Source organism: Canis lupus, chromosome X (assembly GCF_048164855.1).
Source record: "Canis lupus baileyi chromosome X, mCanLup2.hap1, whole genome shotgun sequence".
Classification (NCBI taxonomy): domain Eukaryota; kingdom Metazoa; phylum Chordata; class Mammalia; order Carnivora; family Canidae; genus Canis; species Canis lupus.
In genome coordinates this window covers 55,238,625-55,253,673 of record NC_132876.1, presented here as the reverse complement: position 1 = coordinate 55,253,673, position 15,049 = coordinate 55,238,625, and the positions used below count along the sequence as shown (strand labels likewise).

General features: G+C 35.5%; 1 protein-coding gene across 3 annotated transcripts in view; it reads left to right on the top strand.

The window, feature by feature from the left end:
* The window catches only part of PCDH11X (protocadherin 11 X-linked), a 501,886-nt gene that overhangs the window by 466,415 nt on the left and 20,422 nt on the right, over positions 1–15,049 (top strand). For 2 of the 3 annotated variants that reach the window (XM_072818009.1, XM_072818008.1), the window contains one exon: positions 4,897–5,472. The exons of the other annotated variant lie outside the window; for it this stretch is intronic. In XM_072818009.1, the coding sequence (XP_072674110.1) occupies positions 4,897–4,976 (80 nt within the window). In that variant the 3' untranslated portion in view covers positions 4,977–5,472. Of the gene's footprint in view, positions 1–4,896; positions 5,473–15,049 lie in introns of those variants that run through there. 3 annotated transcript variants of the gene reach the window in all.

Genomic DNA, 15,049 nt, shown 5'->3' with positions numbered 1-15,049 from the left:
AACACAAGTGCGGGGCCATATGGCTTCACAGGTGAATTCTACCTGTGGAAGTAGGCATTCCAAAAACATAGAAGAGGTTGTAAATCTACCAAATTCATTCTATGAGACCAGCATTACCCTGACACAAAAACCAGATAATGACTCCACTAAAAAAGTGAACTACAGGCCAATATCTCTGATAAGCATGGATGAAAAATTCTCAAAAAAAAAAAAAACAAAAACACTAGCAAATGAATTCAAAAAATGCATTAAAAATTCCATTCACCACATCAAGTGGTATTTATTTCTGGGCTGCAAGTGTGGTTCAGTATTTGCAAATCGATCAATGTGATACACCACATTAATAAATAAGAACCATGTAATCATTTCAATAGATGCAGAAAAGCATTGGAGAAAGTATAGCATCCATTCATTATAAAAGTCCTCAACAAGTAGTTTTAGAAGGAACATGCATGTCTCAATAAAGTCCATATATGAACAACTCAGAACTAATATTATTTATCCACCATGGGGAAAAACTATGATATTTTTTCCTCAGTAAGGAACAAGACAGGGAAGTATGCTCTCACCACAGTTATTTGAACATAGTCCTAGACTCAGCAATCAGAAAACAAAAAGAAATAAAAGGCATCCAAATCAGCAAAGAAGAGGTCAAATTTTTACCATTTGCAGATGACATCTTACTGATGACATGTTACTCTATATGAATAACCTGCAGTACCTGGATGTCTCAGTCAATTAAACATCTGGCTTTAGCTCAGGTCATGATCCTGGGGTCCTGAGATCAAGCCCCGCATTGGGCCCCCTGCTCAATGGGGAGCCTGATTCTCCTTCTCCTCCCTGTTCACATTCTCTTGCTATCTCTGTTGTTATATCTGTCTCTCTCAAATAAATAAAATCTTTAAAAAAGAGGAAAACCTGAAAGATTCCACCAAAAACTGCTAGAAGTGATATACGATTTCAGTAATGTTGCAGGATACAAAATCAATGTATAGAAATCCATTGCATTACTATACAGCAATAATTGAGAAGGAGGAATGCAAATATCAATCCCATTTACAATTATATAAAAAAATAATATCCTAAGAATAAACCTAACCAAGAGGTGAAAGACCTATACTCTGAAAACTATAAAACTCAGATGAAGGAATTTGAAAATTATACAAAGAAATGGAAAAAAATATTCCATGCTTATGGATTGGAAGGATAGATATTATTAAAATGTCTATACTACCCAAAATTTAAAAGTCTATGCTACCCAACACAATCTATATATTTAATTCAATCTCTATGAAAATGCCAACAGAATTTTTCATGGAGCTATAAAAAAAAATCCTAAGATTTGTATGGAACCACAAAAGTCCCCATTTAGCCAAACCATCTTGAAAAAGAAAAGCAGGGATCCCTGGGTGGCGCAGCGGTTTGGCGCCTGCCTTTGGCCCAGGGCGCGATCCTGAAGACCCGGGATCGAGTCCCACGTCGGGCTCCCGGTGCATGGAGCCTGCTTCTCCCTCCGCCTGTGTCTCTGCCTCTCTCTCTCTCTCTCCGTGTGACTATCATGAATAAATAAATTTAAAAAGAAAAAAATTAAAAAAAAAAAAGAAAAAGAAAAGCATAGTTGGAGCCATCACAATTCCAGACTTCAAGTTATAGTACAAAGCTGTAGTGATCAAGAGACTATGGTACTGCCCCAAATATAGACACAGAGATCCATGGAACAGAATAGAAAACCTTGAAAGGAGCCCACAATTACATGATCAATTCATCTTCAACCATGCAGGAAATAATATACTATGGGGAAAAAAGACAGTCTTTTCAACAAATGGTGTTAAGAAAACTGAACAGCAACATGCAAAAAATAAAACTGGACCACTTTCTTATACCATATGCAAAAATAAATTCACAATGGGTTAAAGGAAATGAGACAAGAAGCCATCAAAATCCTAAAGGAGAACACAGGAAGTAACCTCTTTGACATTGGCCATAACAACTTCTTTTAGGTATGTCTTCAGAAGCAAGGGAAATGAAAGCAAAAACAAACTATTAGGACTTCATCAAAACAAAAACGTCTTGAATGCCTGGGTGGCTCATTGGGTTAAGTGCCTGACTCTTGATTTTGACTCAGGTCATGATTTCAGTGTTGTGAGATAGAGAGTCCTGAATCAGGCTCCACAATCATGGGGAGTCTGCTTGAGATTCTTTACCTCTACCCTCCCCCATACTCTCACTCCCTAAAATAAATAAATAAATCTTTAAAAAAATACAATAAAATACAAATCAAAAACTTCTGCATAGCAAAGGAAAAAAATCAACAAAACTAAAAGGCAATCTATGGAATAAGAAAACAAAATCGGTAGAAGATATAAGTAGATATTTTTCCAAAGAAGACATCCCAATGACCAACAGACACATGCCAATATGCTCAACATCATTCATCATCAAATAAATACAAATCAGAACTACAATTAGATATGACATCACACCTGTCAGAATGGTGAAAATCAACAACACAGGAAACAACAGGTGTTGACAAGGATGTGGAGTAAAGGGAACGCTTTTTCACTATTGGTGAAAATGCAAACTGGTGCATCCATTGTGGAAAACAGTTTGGAAGTTTCTTTAAAAAGTAAGTACAGAAGTACCCTATGATCTAGCAATTTCACAATTACGTATTTACCCAAAGAATACAAAAACACTAATTCAAAGTGATACATACATCCTCATGTTTATGGCAGCATTATCTACAATCCCCAAATGATCAAAACAGCCCAAATGTGAATCAACTTATGAATGAATAAGAAACAGTGGTGTATATATACAATTGAATAGTACTCAGTCATAAAAAATAAATCATGCTTTTTGAAAGTATGTGGATGGAGCTAAAGTGTTATGCTAAGTGAAATAAGTCAGCTTGAGAAAAGTAAAAAACCATATATTTTCACCAGTATGTAGAATTTAATAAAGAAAACAAATGAGCAAAGTGAATAAAAAAGAGAGAGGCAGTCTAAGAAACAGACACTTAACTACAGAGAACAAACTAATGGCTACCAGAGGAGAGGTTGGTGAGTGGATGGGTGAAATAGGTAATAAGGATGAAGGATTTCACTTATGGTGAACATTAGGTGTTGTATATAATTGTTGAATTACTATGTTGTACACCTGAAAGTAATATTACTTTGTATATTAACTAACTGGAGTTTAAATAAAAACTTCAAAAGGAAATGAACTCATTAAATATTTTTACACTAATATTAGGCAACCCTGATAAGTAATGATTCATGAGGAGATATGTAAGCTCTTTGTGGTGCTTGTGATTCTGCTATAAATAAGTCTTAATTCAAATTATTCCCAAGGTACTTGTCTTTAAAAATATTCTGTACTACCATAGTCTATATTTCATTGTTTGATAAAAAGAAATTTTAAGCATGTTTGAAAGTATCCAATGAATTATAAAATTACAGTAAAGACACTGTTTTTATATATTTTAAGAACTCATCAGAGCCAAAATTGTGTCTCCACATACGTTTTATTAAAAAAATTATCTATAAGAAATGATTTTGGGGGATCCCTGGGTGGCTCAGTGGTTTAACGCCTGCCTTTGGCCCAGGGCGTGATCTTGGAGTCCCAGGATCAAGTCCCACATCAGGCTCCTTCATGGAGCCTGCCTCTACCTCTGCCTGTGTCTCTGCCTCTCTCTCTCTGTGTCTTTCATGAATAAATTAATAAAATATTTTTTTAAAAAAGAAAAAAAGAAATGATTTGAAGACAACCTATACATGTACACTTTACTAGTGTTATCCATGGGTTAAAACAGTGGTTCTTTATGGCACAGCACAGCACAACATGGTACTTTGTTCCATTCACTGGTACCCATTCATAGTCTAGAATGCAAAGGGGAAGCTGGGGGAGACTGGCATCCCTCCTACAGGGAAGGGTGATGATCATAGAGATTTTGTTTGAGGGACACCTCCTGTTGTTTTGACACCGGGAACCTCTGGCATATCCTGTGTGGGATGCCACTTCAAAGCTTGGGTGGGGTCGAGGGTGGATTTTCTTGGAAATGGAGTTTCTCTAAGGCTTCTTCTTTGGTTCCTAATGACTCTCCCTTGAGATGACTTTTAACCCACTGGAAACAATTCAGATTGCAAGATTTAAAAAGACAACTGATCTTCTATAACACTGCATGGCCTCAGTAATCCTTATAAGATGGGGGGAAATGTCTCATTAATGCAACATTAAATTGCAATATGATATATCAGATCACTTCTGCAGTAAACTTGACAAATGGACAGAAGTACCCCATGTCCAGCTCTGCATGGCCCTAAATCAGGGCCCCAACCTAAGTGCTTGTTGCAGAATGTGTTTGCCTGCTAACCAGGCTAGTAAATCCCCTCCTGGTATACTGGATGATAACAGCCTAAATAGCCCTCCTTCTAATAAACCTAGGTTGCCAGAGGAAACACAGACTATCCCTAACAAAGGAGATGCTGACTTTCACTGCTCCTCCTCCTAATAAACCCAGGTTATTTTTGTTGTATGTGAGGACTTCTCCCTCATAGATATAATTCCTCATGTTCAGTAGCTGTGATAATTGAAGTTAACTGTCCCTGGTTAGTCTCCCTTGGGGCAGGGACTTAAGGGAATATTTCCAAGCAGCTGTCAAAATTCCTTTTGTTTTGAGAAAGTTCCCTGTCTTCGCTGTCTCAACATGGACTGCCTATTTTCATTTGTTGGTGGGAAACAAACAAACAAACGTGTGTCTGCTCATCTGAGATGACAACCTTTAGGACTGGGAATCCTCTTTCTCTGCCCTCTAGGCTTTTGTCTACTTCTAGCCTTGCTGGCAGCACCTCACCTCTTCTGCCTCCCCCTCCTCTTGTTTCTGCACAACCTTAGGTGTGGCCTGCATAACTGGCTCCTGTACCATCCTGGGTGCTCCTCCATTGGCTCCTCCTACCCTTGCTGTCACGAAGTGACGAGCACTCCCTTGGACTTATACTACTCACTTCAGATTTCCCCATCAGTTCTCCAGGTAAAAATTAACAATGGGGAACAAATTGAATGACTTTTAAGTGGACCCAGGTGAAACATATTCTATATTTAAATTGATATAAGTTCTTTGGCTTCTTTTAGATACACATGTCTTTAGAGTTATCAGCATTAAATATGAAACTTTATTCTACCAAGGTTTACTAAATGGTCAAATAAGCTCCTGTTATCTCTATTACAATACGATAGCAAAATGACTTAAAATGATGGTTAATTTTGTCTGTCTCCTTGAACTCCAATAAAAAAATATGAAACTGGAGGGCATTATGCTGAGTGAAATAAGTCAATCGGAGAAGGACAAACATTATATGGTCTCATTCATTTGGAGAATATAAAAAAATAGTGGAAGGGAATAAAGGAGAGAAAATGAGTGGAAAATATCAGAGAGGGAGACAGAACATGAGAGACTCCTAACTCTGGGAAATGAACAAGGGGTGGTGGAAAGGGAGGTGGGCAGGGGGTGGGAGTGACTGGGTGATGGGCACTGAGGGGGGCACTTGATGGGATGAGCACTGGGTGTTACACTATATGTTGGCAAATTGAACTCCAATAAAAAAATAATAAAAAATAATAAAAATATTAAAAAACCCTAAAAAACAAAAAAAAATTGTCTCAAAGTTATCATGTGTAGTTTTTAAGATAGCTTTCAAAGACTTTGGTAACCTGAAACTTTAAATTTTTGCTTGGATAATAAATTGAGTTTAATTGATTGGATATCTAAGTCTTTTCTAAATTAGATGAGATACTGGAACATTGGTTTCTGAATGTAGGTTTGTGCTTTGGGCTTCATATTGCAGAGAAGCTGAGGATACTTGGCTCTGTTGGTAAACATGCTCTGTGCTTTATTGCAAGATTGTACTACAGGAAAAAATTTTTCCTTAAATTATGAAATGTATTTATAAATTTCAAATCTAAAGAATTCTGGTATAACAGTTCACAATTGGTTAATACTTAGTTTTCACTGGAGACTAAGGTTTCTAAGAGTTAAAATTCATCTGTTAGATGTAATTAAGACTGATGGAAATAACTGAAATGAAAAAGTTGTAGAAGGTTTATAAATGGAGATCTTTGGAACAGAATTTTCTATATGTGGTCAGGACTAATATTGAAATGAATGGATTCTGGAAGTACACTGGTATAAGATGCTAATTCTGCTTTTTCTCTCTGTTAAAAAAAAAGACAAAATTTTCTTGGATTGTTCGTCTGCTCTTGTTAATATAATGTAAACAGAGTTATCTTTTTTCTCTCTTTTGTCTGCCTGGAAACCAAAACTTATGTTTTGTCTTTATTGGGTTTTTGATTACTTAAGATAGGTAAAACTCAATTTTAAAGGAACTAAATTTTGCTAACAACTGTATAACCCTACCTGTTTACCTTTGGAAACTCTTACTGCCACCTTGGTTAAATAAATTATTAACTTTTAAGTTTTGTAATGATCTGTAATACTATTTAGACATGTCCTTTCTAAGGTGTTTTGAGGTTTTTAACAAGCCTCTCCGAGATTTTAATTATAAATGAAGTCTCTTTGACTTATTAGGCCTGTTTACTTGGTATGCTATGTTTTGTTATAAGGCCATCACTTGATATTCTGATTATTGAAGTATTACATGTCACAGAAATAACCAGATTTCCTTGCTAGGTATATTATAATGAACTCTCATATCAAATCTTTAACCATGTCCATTTTTGAGTGTTTTGTCCTTTATAGTTATTGTTCTTATTGTCTTACAAAACATATTTCATCTTCAAGGAGATTTATAAAAAAGGGCTTTTGAAAAATACAGGTTTTTGATATCTCTAAAATAAAAAAAACTAAATTGGTAAGAATTTCCAGAAATAACTAAAAACATCTGCATTTAAACTAAACAAGAATTAGTAATATAAAACTAAGTGAACTAAGGAAGATGATTATAGTTTTGGGGAGTCATGTTTGAAACATTGCTGTTTCTCTAATATTTGCTCTTCTAGATTAAGGAAATTTGCCCTTAAGATATCCATGATTTACAAAAATATGATAAAATATTCCTTTGTGAACAAATGGAAGCATTTAATTTTTCTCTCTACCTGAATCCTCTGAAATTCAAAAACTCAGTGTTCTTTCTTCCATGTCAATTACAATTGTTTGCTTGAGTTTAGTAAGAATCTGTTTTTCTTGTAGCAGGACACCATTGAAAACATTGGTTATTTTACCAAGGCTTTTGACTTGTCATATTTGACAGACATGCATAGACTCTGATATTACCAGACAGCTTTAAGGAACTAAGGTTGACTTTATGAAGCATGAAGCCAATAGAGTCCCTTGGAAATATTTGCCTGATGCCTTGCTTACAGAGTTCCCAGCAGTCTTACCAGATGAATGAAGAATTTCACTTCCTGGAAGGTGAAAGAACCTCAAAATATTTTAGGGACCTCAAGAAGAGGAATTCACCAAAATCTACAGGTATTGCAGGAATGTCTAATGGAAAGTATTTGGCTTAGCTTCTGGCCTAGAGAGGCTACTAAAAGTTCAATCTAGATATTCCTTATAAAAAGTTCCAGCAAAGTAGATTTTGAAAGATCTGTATGATCAACCACTATTCTTGCTGAACTTACATAAACCCAGGAGATATGGTTTATTTAAAGGATTGGAAGTCTAACACAGCAGAGGATTCAACTCCAAAATGGAAGGGCCAGTACCATGTTCTATTATGTACTCCCACTGCCACAAAATTAGGACATTGCGCATCATTCATATATCAAGAATTAAACCTGTACTTTCCCCACAAGAATCTATTATAGAAGCTAATGTGACTTCCTATTTCTGTGAACCTGTGGAAGACCTCAAACTTATCTTCAAATGACAAAAAGGGTCTGGAAGAAAATTTTAGTCATCAAAGGCCTTTTTTATTGGGCTTATTTTTCTCATAATAATAACTTTTAGATTTTTTTTTTGTATCTCCCTGCCTGGTGCCAAGACTCCTTTCCTGCCATAACTTCAAACTGATGGATGATCTTTTCTCCTCAAATAAGTTAATTTATATCGCCTATCTTGGATTCAGCTGCCTCTGCCTTTGTTAATTCCTCTATATAAGTTCCCAAACTGACCAATGTTGACCCTCTAAAGGAGAGACATCTCTATGCCCCTATTCAGCAGGAAGAAATTACAAGATAAGAACTTCCACCCTCAACAACCTTAAAGATTTAAGGGTCAAAATTGTTCAGGAGGGAATGACCTGCAGAATAAAGGCAAAAACAAATGTAGATAAAATTAAATTTCCTTACAACTTGCAGCCTAATAACAAATACTGAGACAGGCAGAGTATGTCATTCCTCCAAGAACTCCCACTGTCTTCATGTTAACAGAAAATTGAATAAAAGAGGAAAATAAATAAGGAAAATTAAAAAGAAACAGTCTTCTGATAATTTTATTTATTTCTTGGATAAAGCTAGTAGGTTTGGAGGGCCACCTTCTTCACTATGGCCTCCATAAGTAATTGGAATAAAACCTTGATTTTCAAGCAGGTATAAATTCCTTTTTTGGCATGATTCCATAAATTTCATTTTTTCCTATAAACTGGTTAGTTAAGATAGCAAAATGTCTTAAAGGAGTGTATTAATTTAAGATATTAGCTTTTTTTAGGTGCATAATTTACTCTTGGAGAAAATAAAACTATATTTCCTCCAAAATGAGTTCTATGAAGAACACAGGTCTTGGAGAACAGAAGAAAAATGATTGGCTATGTTTAACAAAAAGTACGGAAAAATACTTTGCCTAGATTTATTTTCTCTAAATAGTGGTCTAGAAAAACTGTTTAAGCTATGTTGTATTTAGTTAGCTAAAAAGTACACTGAAATTTCAGCACTATGTGGATTTTGCTTTGATTTTTTCCTTTGTTTTATGTTTTCTTCCCCATTTTGCAATTGTCTTATGTGAACAGTTACCATTGGAGAAATCTTAACGTTTAATCCAGTCATATAATTTTATTTTATTTCAAAGGGTTGGGTACATTCAGTTAAAAAGAATAGATTTTCAGAAACTCATTTTAAAGGCCTTAGTCAAATCTTTCCTGAATATCAAGTTCCACAAATACCTTTAATGAGGAAAATTTGTTGGTGTGAGTTAATAATGCTAACAATTTTTAAAAGTAAGGAAAATGTGTATTAAAGACATTTTTAGAATCAATTTAAATTATGTGTCTTTACTGATAGCCCAGACTACTATAATGTCCATATCCAGACTCATACTCCTCAAAGCCCAGACAGAGTATACTGTCACCTCTTTCTACTAACTGTACCCATATTTCATGACTCCTAGAAGTGGATAGAAAGTTTAGTGCATACTATAAAGTGTGTATCAGCATACTTTGCCATTCTGTTATCTAAAAGCATGCTTTGTTGTGGTAGCCTAGAATAAAAAGGCCATTAACCTTCTGATATACTCCAAGGAAGAGAGTGGAAAGAAAAGTCATAATGATATGAATATTGATATGTATATTGTTTCACTTTTATCAGAACCAATTATTGGTTACAAAGATAACTAATATCTTACCACATAAGATATATTTACTCTAACAGATAAGGAGATTTGTAAAACTGCATTTCTTCATTTCTTTCACTGACATTAAGAGTTAAATTCTTCCATTTTATATATATATATATATATATATATATATATATATATATATATATATATATCTTCCTTATCCATTCATCAGTTGATGACTACTTGGATTATTTCCATAATTTGGCTATTGTTGATTATGCTGCTAAAACGTCAGAATGTATATATGACTTTGAATTGGTGTTTTTGTATTCTTTGGGTAAGTACAATAGTGCAATCATTGGATTGTAGGGTAGGTCTATTTTTAACTTTTTGAGGAAATTCCATACTGTTTTCCACAGTGGCAGCACCAGTTTGCATTTTCACCAACAGTGCAAGAGGGTTTCGCTTTCTGTACATCCTTGCCAAAACCCGTTGTTTATTGTGTTGATTTTAGCCTTTCTGACAGGTGTGAGATGATATTCCATTATAGTATTGATTTGCAATTTCTGTGGTGTTGATAGTTATTTTCACGGTTTCATTTTTTTATTTTATTTATTCTCTTATACTCGTCTGTATTTCTGTGATATTGATTGTTATTTCCACTCTTTCATTTTTTATTTTATTTATTTGAGTCTTTTCACTTTTTCTCTTGAGACATCTGGCTAGAAGTTTATCTTATTGATTCTTTCAAAGAAGCAGCTCATGGCTTCATTGATTTATTCTATTGGTTGTTGGTTGGGTTTTTTTCTTGTTTTGTTTTGTTTTTAGTTTCTATATCATTTATTTCTGTTATCATATTTATTATTTCTTTCCTTCTGCTGGTTTTAGGTTTTTGTTGCTGTTTTTGTTCCAACACGTTTGGGGTAAGTTTAGGTTGTTTATTTGAGCCTCATCTTGCTTCTTGTTATACAGATGTATTGGTATAAACTTCCTTAGAATTGCCTTTGCTGCATTTCAAAGATTTTGAACATTGTGTTTTCATTTTCATTTGTTTCCATGTACTTTTTAATTTCTTCTTTTATTTCCTTTTGATCTTTTCAATGTTTAATAGCAATAGCATGTTAATTAACCTCTATGTATTTGTGGTCCTTGTAGAATTTTTCTTCTTGTTGATTTCTAGTTTCCTAGCATTGTGGTCAGAAAAGATGCATGGTGTGACTTCTGTTTGTTTTCTGCTTAGATGACTTGTTCACTTATGGAAGTGTGGTGTTAAAGTCCTCTACCATTGGTGTATTTTTATTGATTAGTTCCTTTATATTTTTTATTTACTGTTTCATGTATTTGGGTGCTCCTATGTTGGATGCATAAATCTTTACAATTGTTATGTATTCTTGTGAGCTTGTACCCCGTATGATTTATAGAGGGTCCTACTTTGACTCTTGTTACCATCTTTGTTTTAATGTCAATTTTTTCTGATATAGGTATTGCTACTTTGGCTTTCTTTTGACATCCATTTGCATGATAGATATTTATCTTCTCACTTTCAGTCTGCAGGTGTATTTAGAGCTAAAATGATTCTTTTGTAAGTAGAATATACATAGGGCTTGTTTTTAATCCATTCTTTCACTCTATGTTTTTTAATGGAAGCATTTAATCCATTTACATTTACAGTAATTAGTGACAAATATGGATTTATTGCCATTTTATTATGTTTTGTGGTTACTTCTGAATATTTTCACTGATCCTTTCTTGTCTTTCTCTTTCTTTAATTTATTTATTCTTGAGACATAGAGACAGAGAGAGACAGAGGCAGAGACACAGGCAGAGGAAGGAGCAGGCTCCATGCAGGGAGCCCGATGTGGGACTCTATCCTGGGACTCCAGGATCACGCCCCAGGCTGAAGGCAGGTGCTAAACCGCTGAGCCACCCGGGCTGCCCCGTCTTTCTCTTTCTTATGGTTTGTTGGTTTTCTGTAGTGATATATTTTATTTCTTTCTCTTTATATTTTGTATACTTTTTTTTGGTGGTTTGTGATTTGTGGTTACAGTTAGCCTTGTATATAACATATTATACATACAGTAGTCTATATTATATTAAGTTGATGGTTGTTTAAGCTTGAAATTATTCTTCATTCCTCTCTTCCCCACTCTTTAGATATATGCTGTAATATTTTACATTCCCTTATTTTATGAGTTTCTTAGCTGATTTTTTTGCAAAAACATTCATTTTTACTGTTTTTATTTTCTTACCTACACACTGTCACTTTTGTTCTCTCCTTTCCACTCAAACATTGCCCTTAATATTTCTTGATGGGCTGCTTTAGTGTCATGAACTACTTTATTTTTTTGTTTTTCTGGGAAATTCTTTATTTCTCCTTTTGTTCTGAATGATAGCCTTGCTATGTAGGATATTCGTGGCAGTAGGTTTATATAATGCCACTCCTTTCTGGCTTGCAAAGTATGTGCTGAAAAATCTCCTTTTAGCTTTATGGGATTTCCCGTGTATGCTACTCTCATATTTTGTCTTGTTGCCTTTAATTTTTCTTTATCACTGTATTTTGCCAATTTAATTACAATATGTTTTGTGGCTATGCTTTTGTTGATTTTATTGGGGATTCTCTGTGCTTCTGGATATGCATATCTGTTTCTTTCCCCAGATCAGGGAAGTTTTCAACTATTATCTCATCAAATAAATTTTCTGCCTCCATTTCTCTCTCTCCTTCTTCTGGGACTCCTATAATATGAATGTTTTTACATATGATGTTGTCACTGATTTAACTATGTCTCTTCTGATTTTGCATACTTGTCTCTCTTTTGTTCAGCTTGATTACTTTCCATTACTCTGTCTTCTGGGTAGTTAGTTCATTCCTCTGAATCTTCCAGGCTGATGTTTATTGTACCAGTATGTATATGTTTATTGATGTTTATTGTATCACTATTTCACTCTTCATCTCTGATTTTTTTTATTGTTGTTTCTATGCTTTATCTCACTGATGTTTTCCTCTCTTTTCTGAAGACTAGTGAATACCCTTATGATCACTGCTTTAAATACTTCATCAGGCATCTACTTATAGTTGTTTCACTTCAACCTCTGGCTGTGGCTTTGTTCTGTTAATTCATTTGGGGAAAATTCCTTTTTCTTCTCATTTCCTCTAAGTTTCTATATCTGTTCATGTGTGTTAAGTCAGCTACATTTCCTGTTCTTGAGGGTAATGGTCTTAAGAAGAAGAGGACCTATACTGCCCTGGTGTGTAATATTCCCTATTCCCCAGGTTCTGGCACTTCCAAGAGTGTCTCCAATGTGTGTTGTATGTGCTATGATGTTTTTTCCTGGCTACTTTAACCTTTATGGCAATCACTTGAATAAGCTCTCTTTGTCTGTCATGGGAAGTGGTTGGTCCCTGAATGTGACCTGTGGTAACTATGTGTGCTCTGGTCTACTTCTGAAATGGGTGCTGTTGCCACCACTGGAACCAAAGCCCTGCAAAGCTCCCCTTTGGAAGGTAAAGTGTGGGCATGGTTTTGGGCTGATCTTCTGGGGGAGAGGGCCTAGTGCACTGGGGCTAAGGCAAGTGTGACTTGGAAAGGCAGTTTAAGTGGACCATGAGGGGGTGAGTCAAGTTTGGTATAGAGTGTTGGTGCTGTCCTGATGCCCACAGGTAGCTCTGTGTCTATGCTGAGGTGCTGGGGAGGGAAATGGCATCTGTCAGTCCCTGTGTTCCCAAAAGGATCTCTCCATTAATGATATGTCTCTGGGACAGGTTCCTAGATAAGCAAATAACCTCCCCACTGTGTGCCCCAGATGCTCTTCAGATTGCTATTTCTTTGCTGTATATTTGTGGGCTGTTTGCCTGTCTTCTCTCCAAGAGCAGCACAATGCCTCTGGGCTCCATCCCTGCCGAGTCTGCTGACTGTAAAACCCCAGACTTTAAGCCCTGCTGATTGCCAGAACTCATGAAATTCAGCCCCTTTTACTTTCCACGCCAGTTATCATGGGGATTTTTTTCCCCTGTGCATTCCTCTGTGTTAGTCAGTCTCTCACCCATCTCTGTGACTGCAGCTTCCTCGAACTTCAGTGGCCATGATTCATTTCTCTCCCAAATAATGTCTCTGCACTTACTACCTTCTTTGACATGCCATCTTTTCTACCGCTGATTGTGGCATTTGTTATGTCTGTCTTCAGGTCTACTTTTGGGTATTTCGGATTATTTGATAGGTATCTAGTTGTGTTTATGGTACAAAGTGGGGCTTGAATCCTCCTTTGCCATCTTCCCCAAACTCCATAATCCATATCTTTAATGTGTAGGGAAAGAATGTAATTGATTAAATTAATTAAAATGTTAAAATGTACCACTCAATATTTTAAAACACATACCACGTATATTTGACAACAATAGAACTAAATATTTAAAAATACTCGTGTGTCCTTACAAAGTACAAAGACATAGACATCTACAATACTGCCCTCAGTACTTAATGAGGAATGCAAAGCTGTAATTAGTAAATCTCACAGTAATATTCAATTCAGAAATCATATATACACACACAGACAAATACACACATGTATTTGACTTTATTTTTCTAATTCAAATTTCGTTTGATGACTGACATTGCCTTACTTAGAGTGGTCATTTATAGTTTATATAGATGTTCATATGCATTATCTTATTTTATCTTGAGCATGAAGTGGATTTTTATTTCATTTAATTTGCTTCTTCTTACTAAGACAGTATTAGGAAGGAAGAAATTTTCTTTACCTTCAAGATGCATTTGGCTGGTTAAGAATTAAATTGACATGAGTTGAATTAATAGGAGAAAATCTAATTTAACCATGTATGCATGGAGGACCCATAAAAATATGAGGCCAACATGCAGTCAGGTAATTGAGACTTATATGCCATCTGAAGGAGAAGGGAGTAGGGGCCTGGGACTCCAAAGGGAAGGAAAAAAATTCATAGGAAGATGAATAAAATTAAATATTTGGTAAAAAAAAAAACATCTGCTGGATTATATAGAAACAATGAGACACAAAGAGGGATTTCAATAAACAGACTTTGCTAGATTCCTCCCTGTCTACCATACCTAGTTCATATTATACTGTAGTTATCTACGATGATAGCTACCCTCCTGGAACCAGTCTTCTATCTCAATTTTTTGGCAGTTAAGGGACAGGTCAAAGTCTCTTCCTGAGGTTTCTGGGCCTTCATGGTTTTCAGCTCACAATAATCTGCATGCTAAGCTAGCATATCTTGGGACAATATATTTTTTTAAGATTTTATTTATTCATTTGAGAGAAAGAGAGTGAGAGAGGGAGAGAGAGAGAGAGAGCATGAGCAGGGGGAGGAACAGGCTCCCTACTGTGCAGGGAGCCCAATGCGGGCTCGATCCCAGTACTCTGGGTTTGTGACCTGAGTCAAAGGAAGACACTCAACCGACCAAGCCCCCCAGGCACCCCAGACAATATGTTTTGAATCCTTACAACATCTTTGCTTTGGAACAAATGAAACAAAATCATGTCATTAAAATATCAATGAAAAGA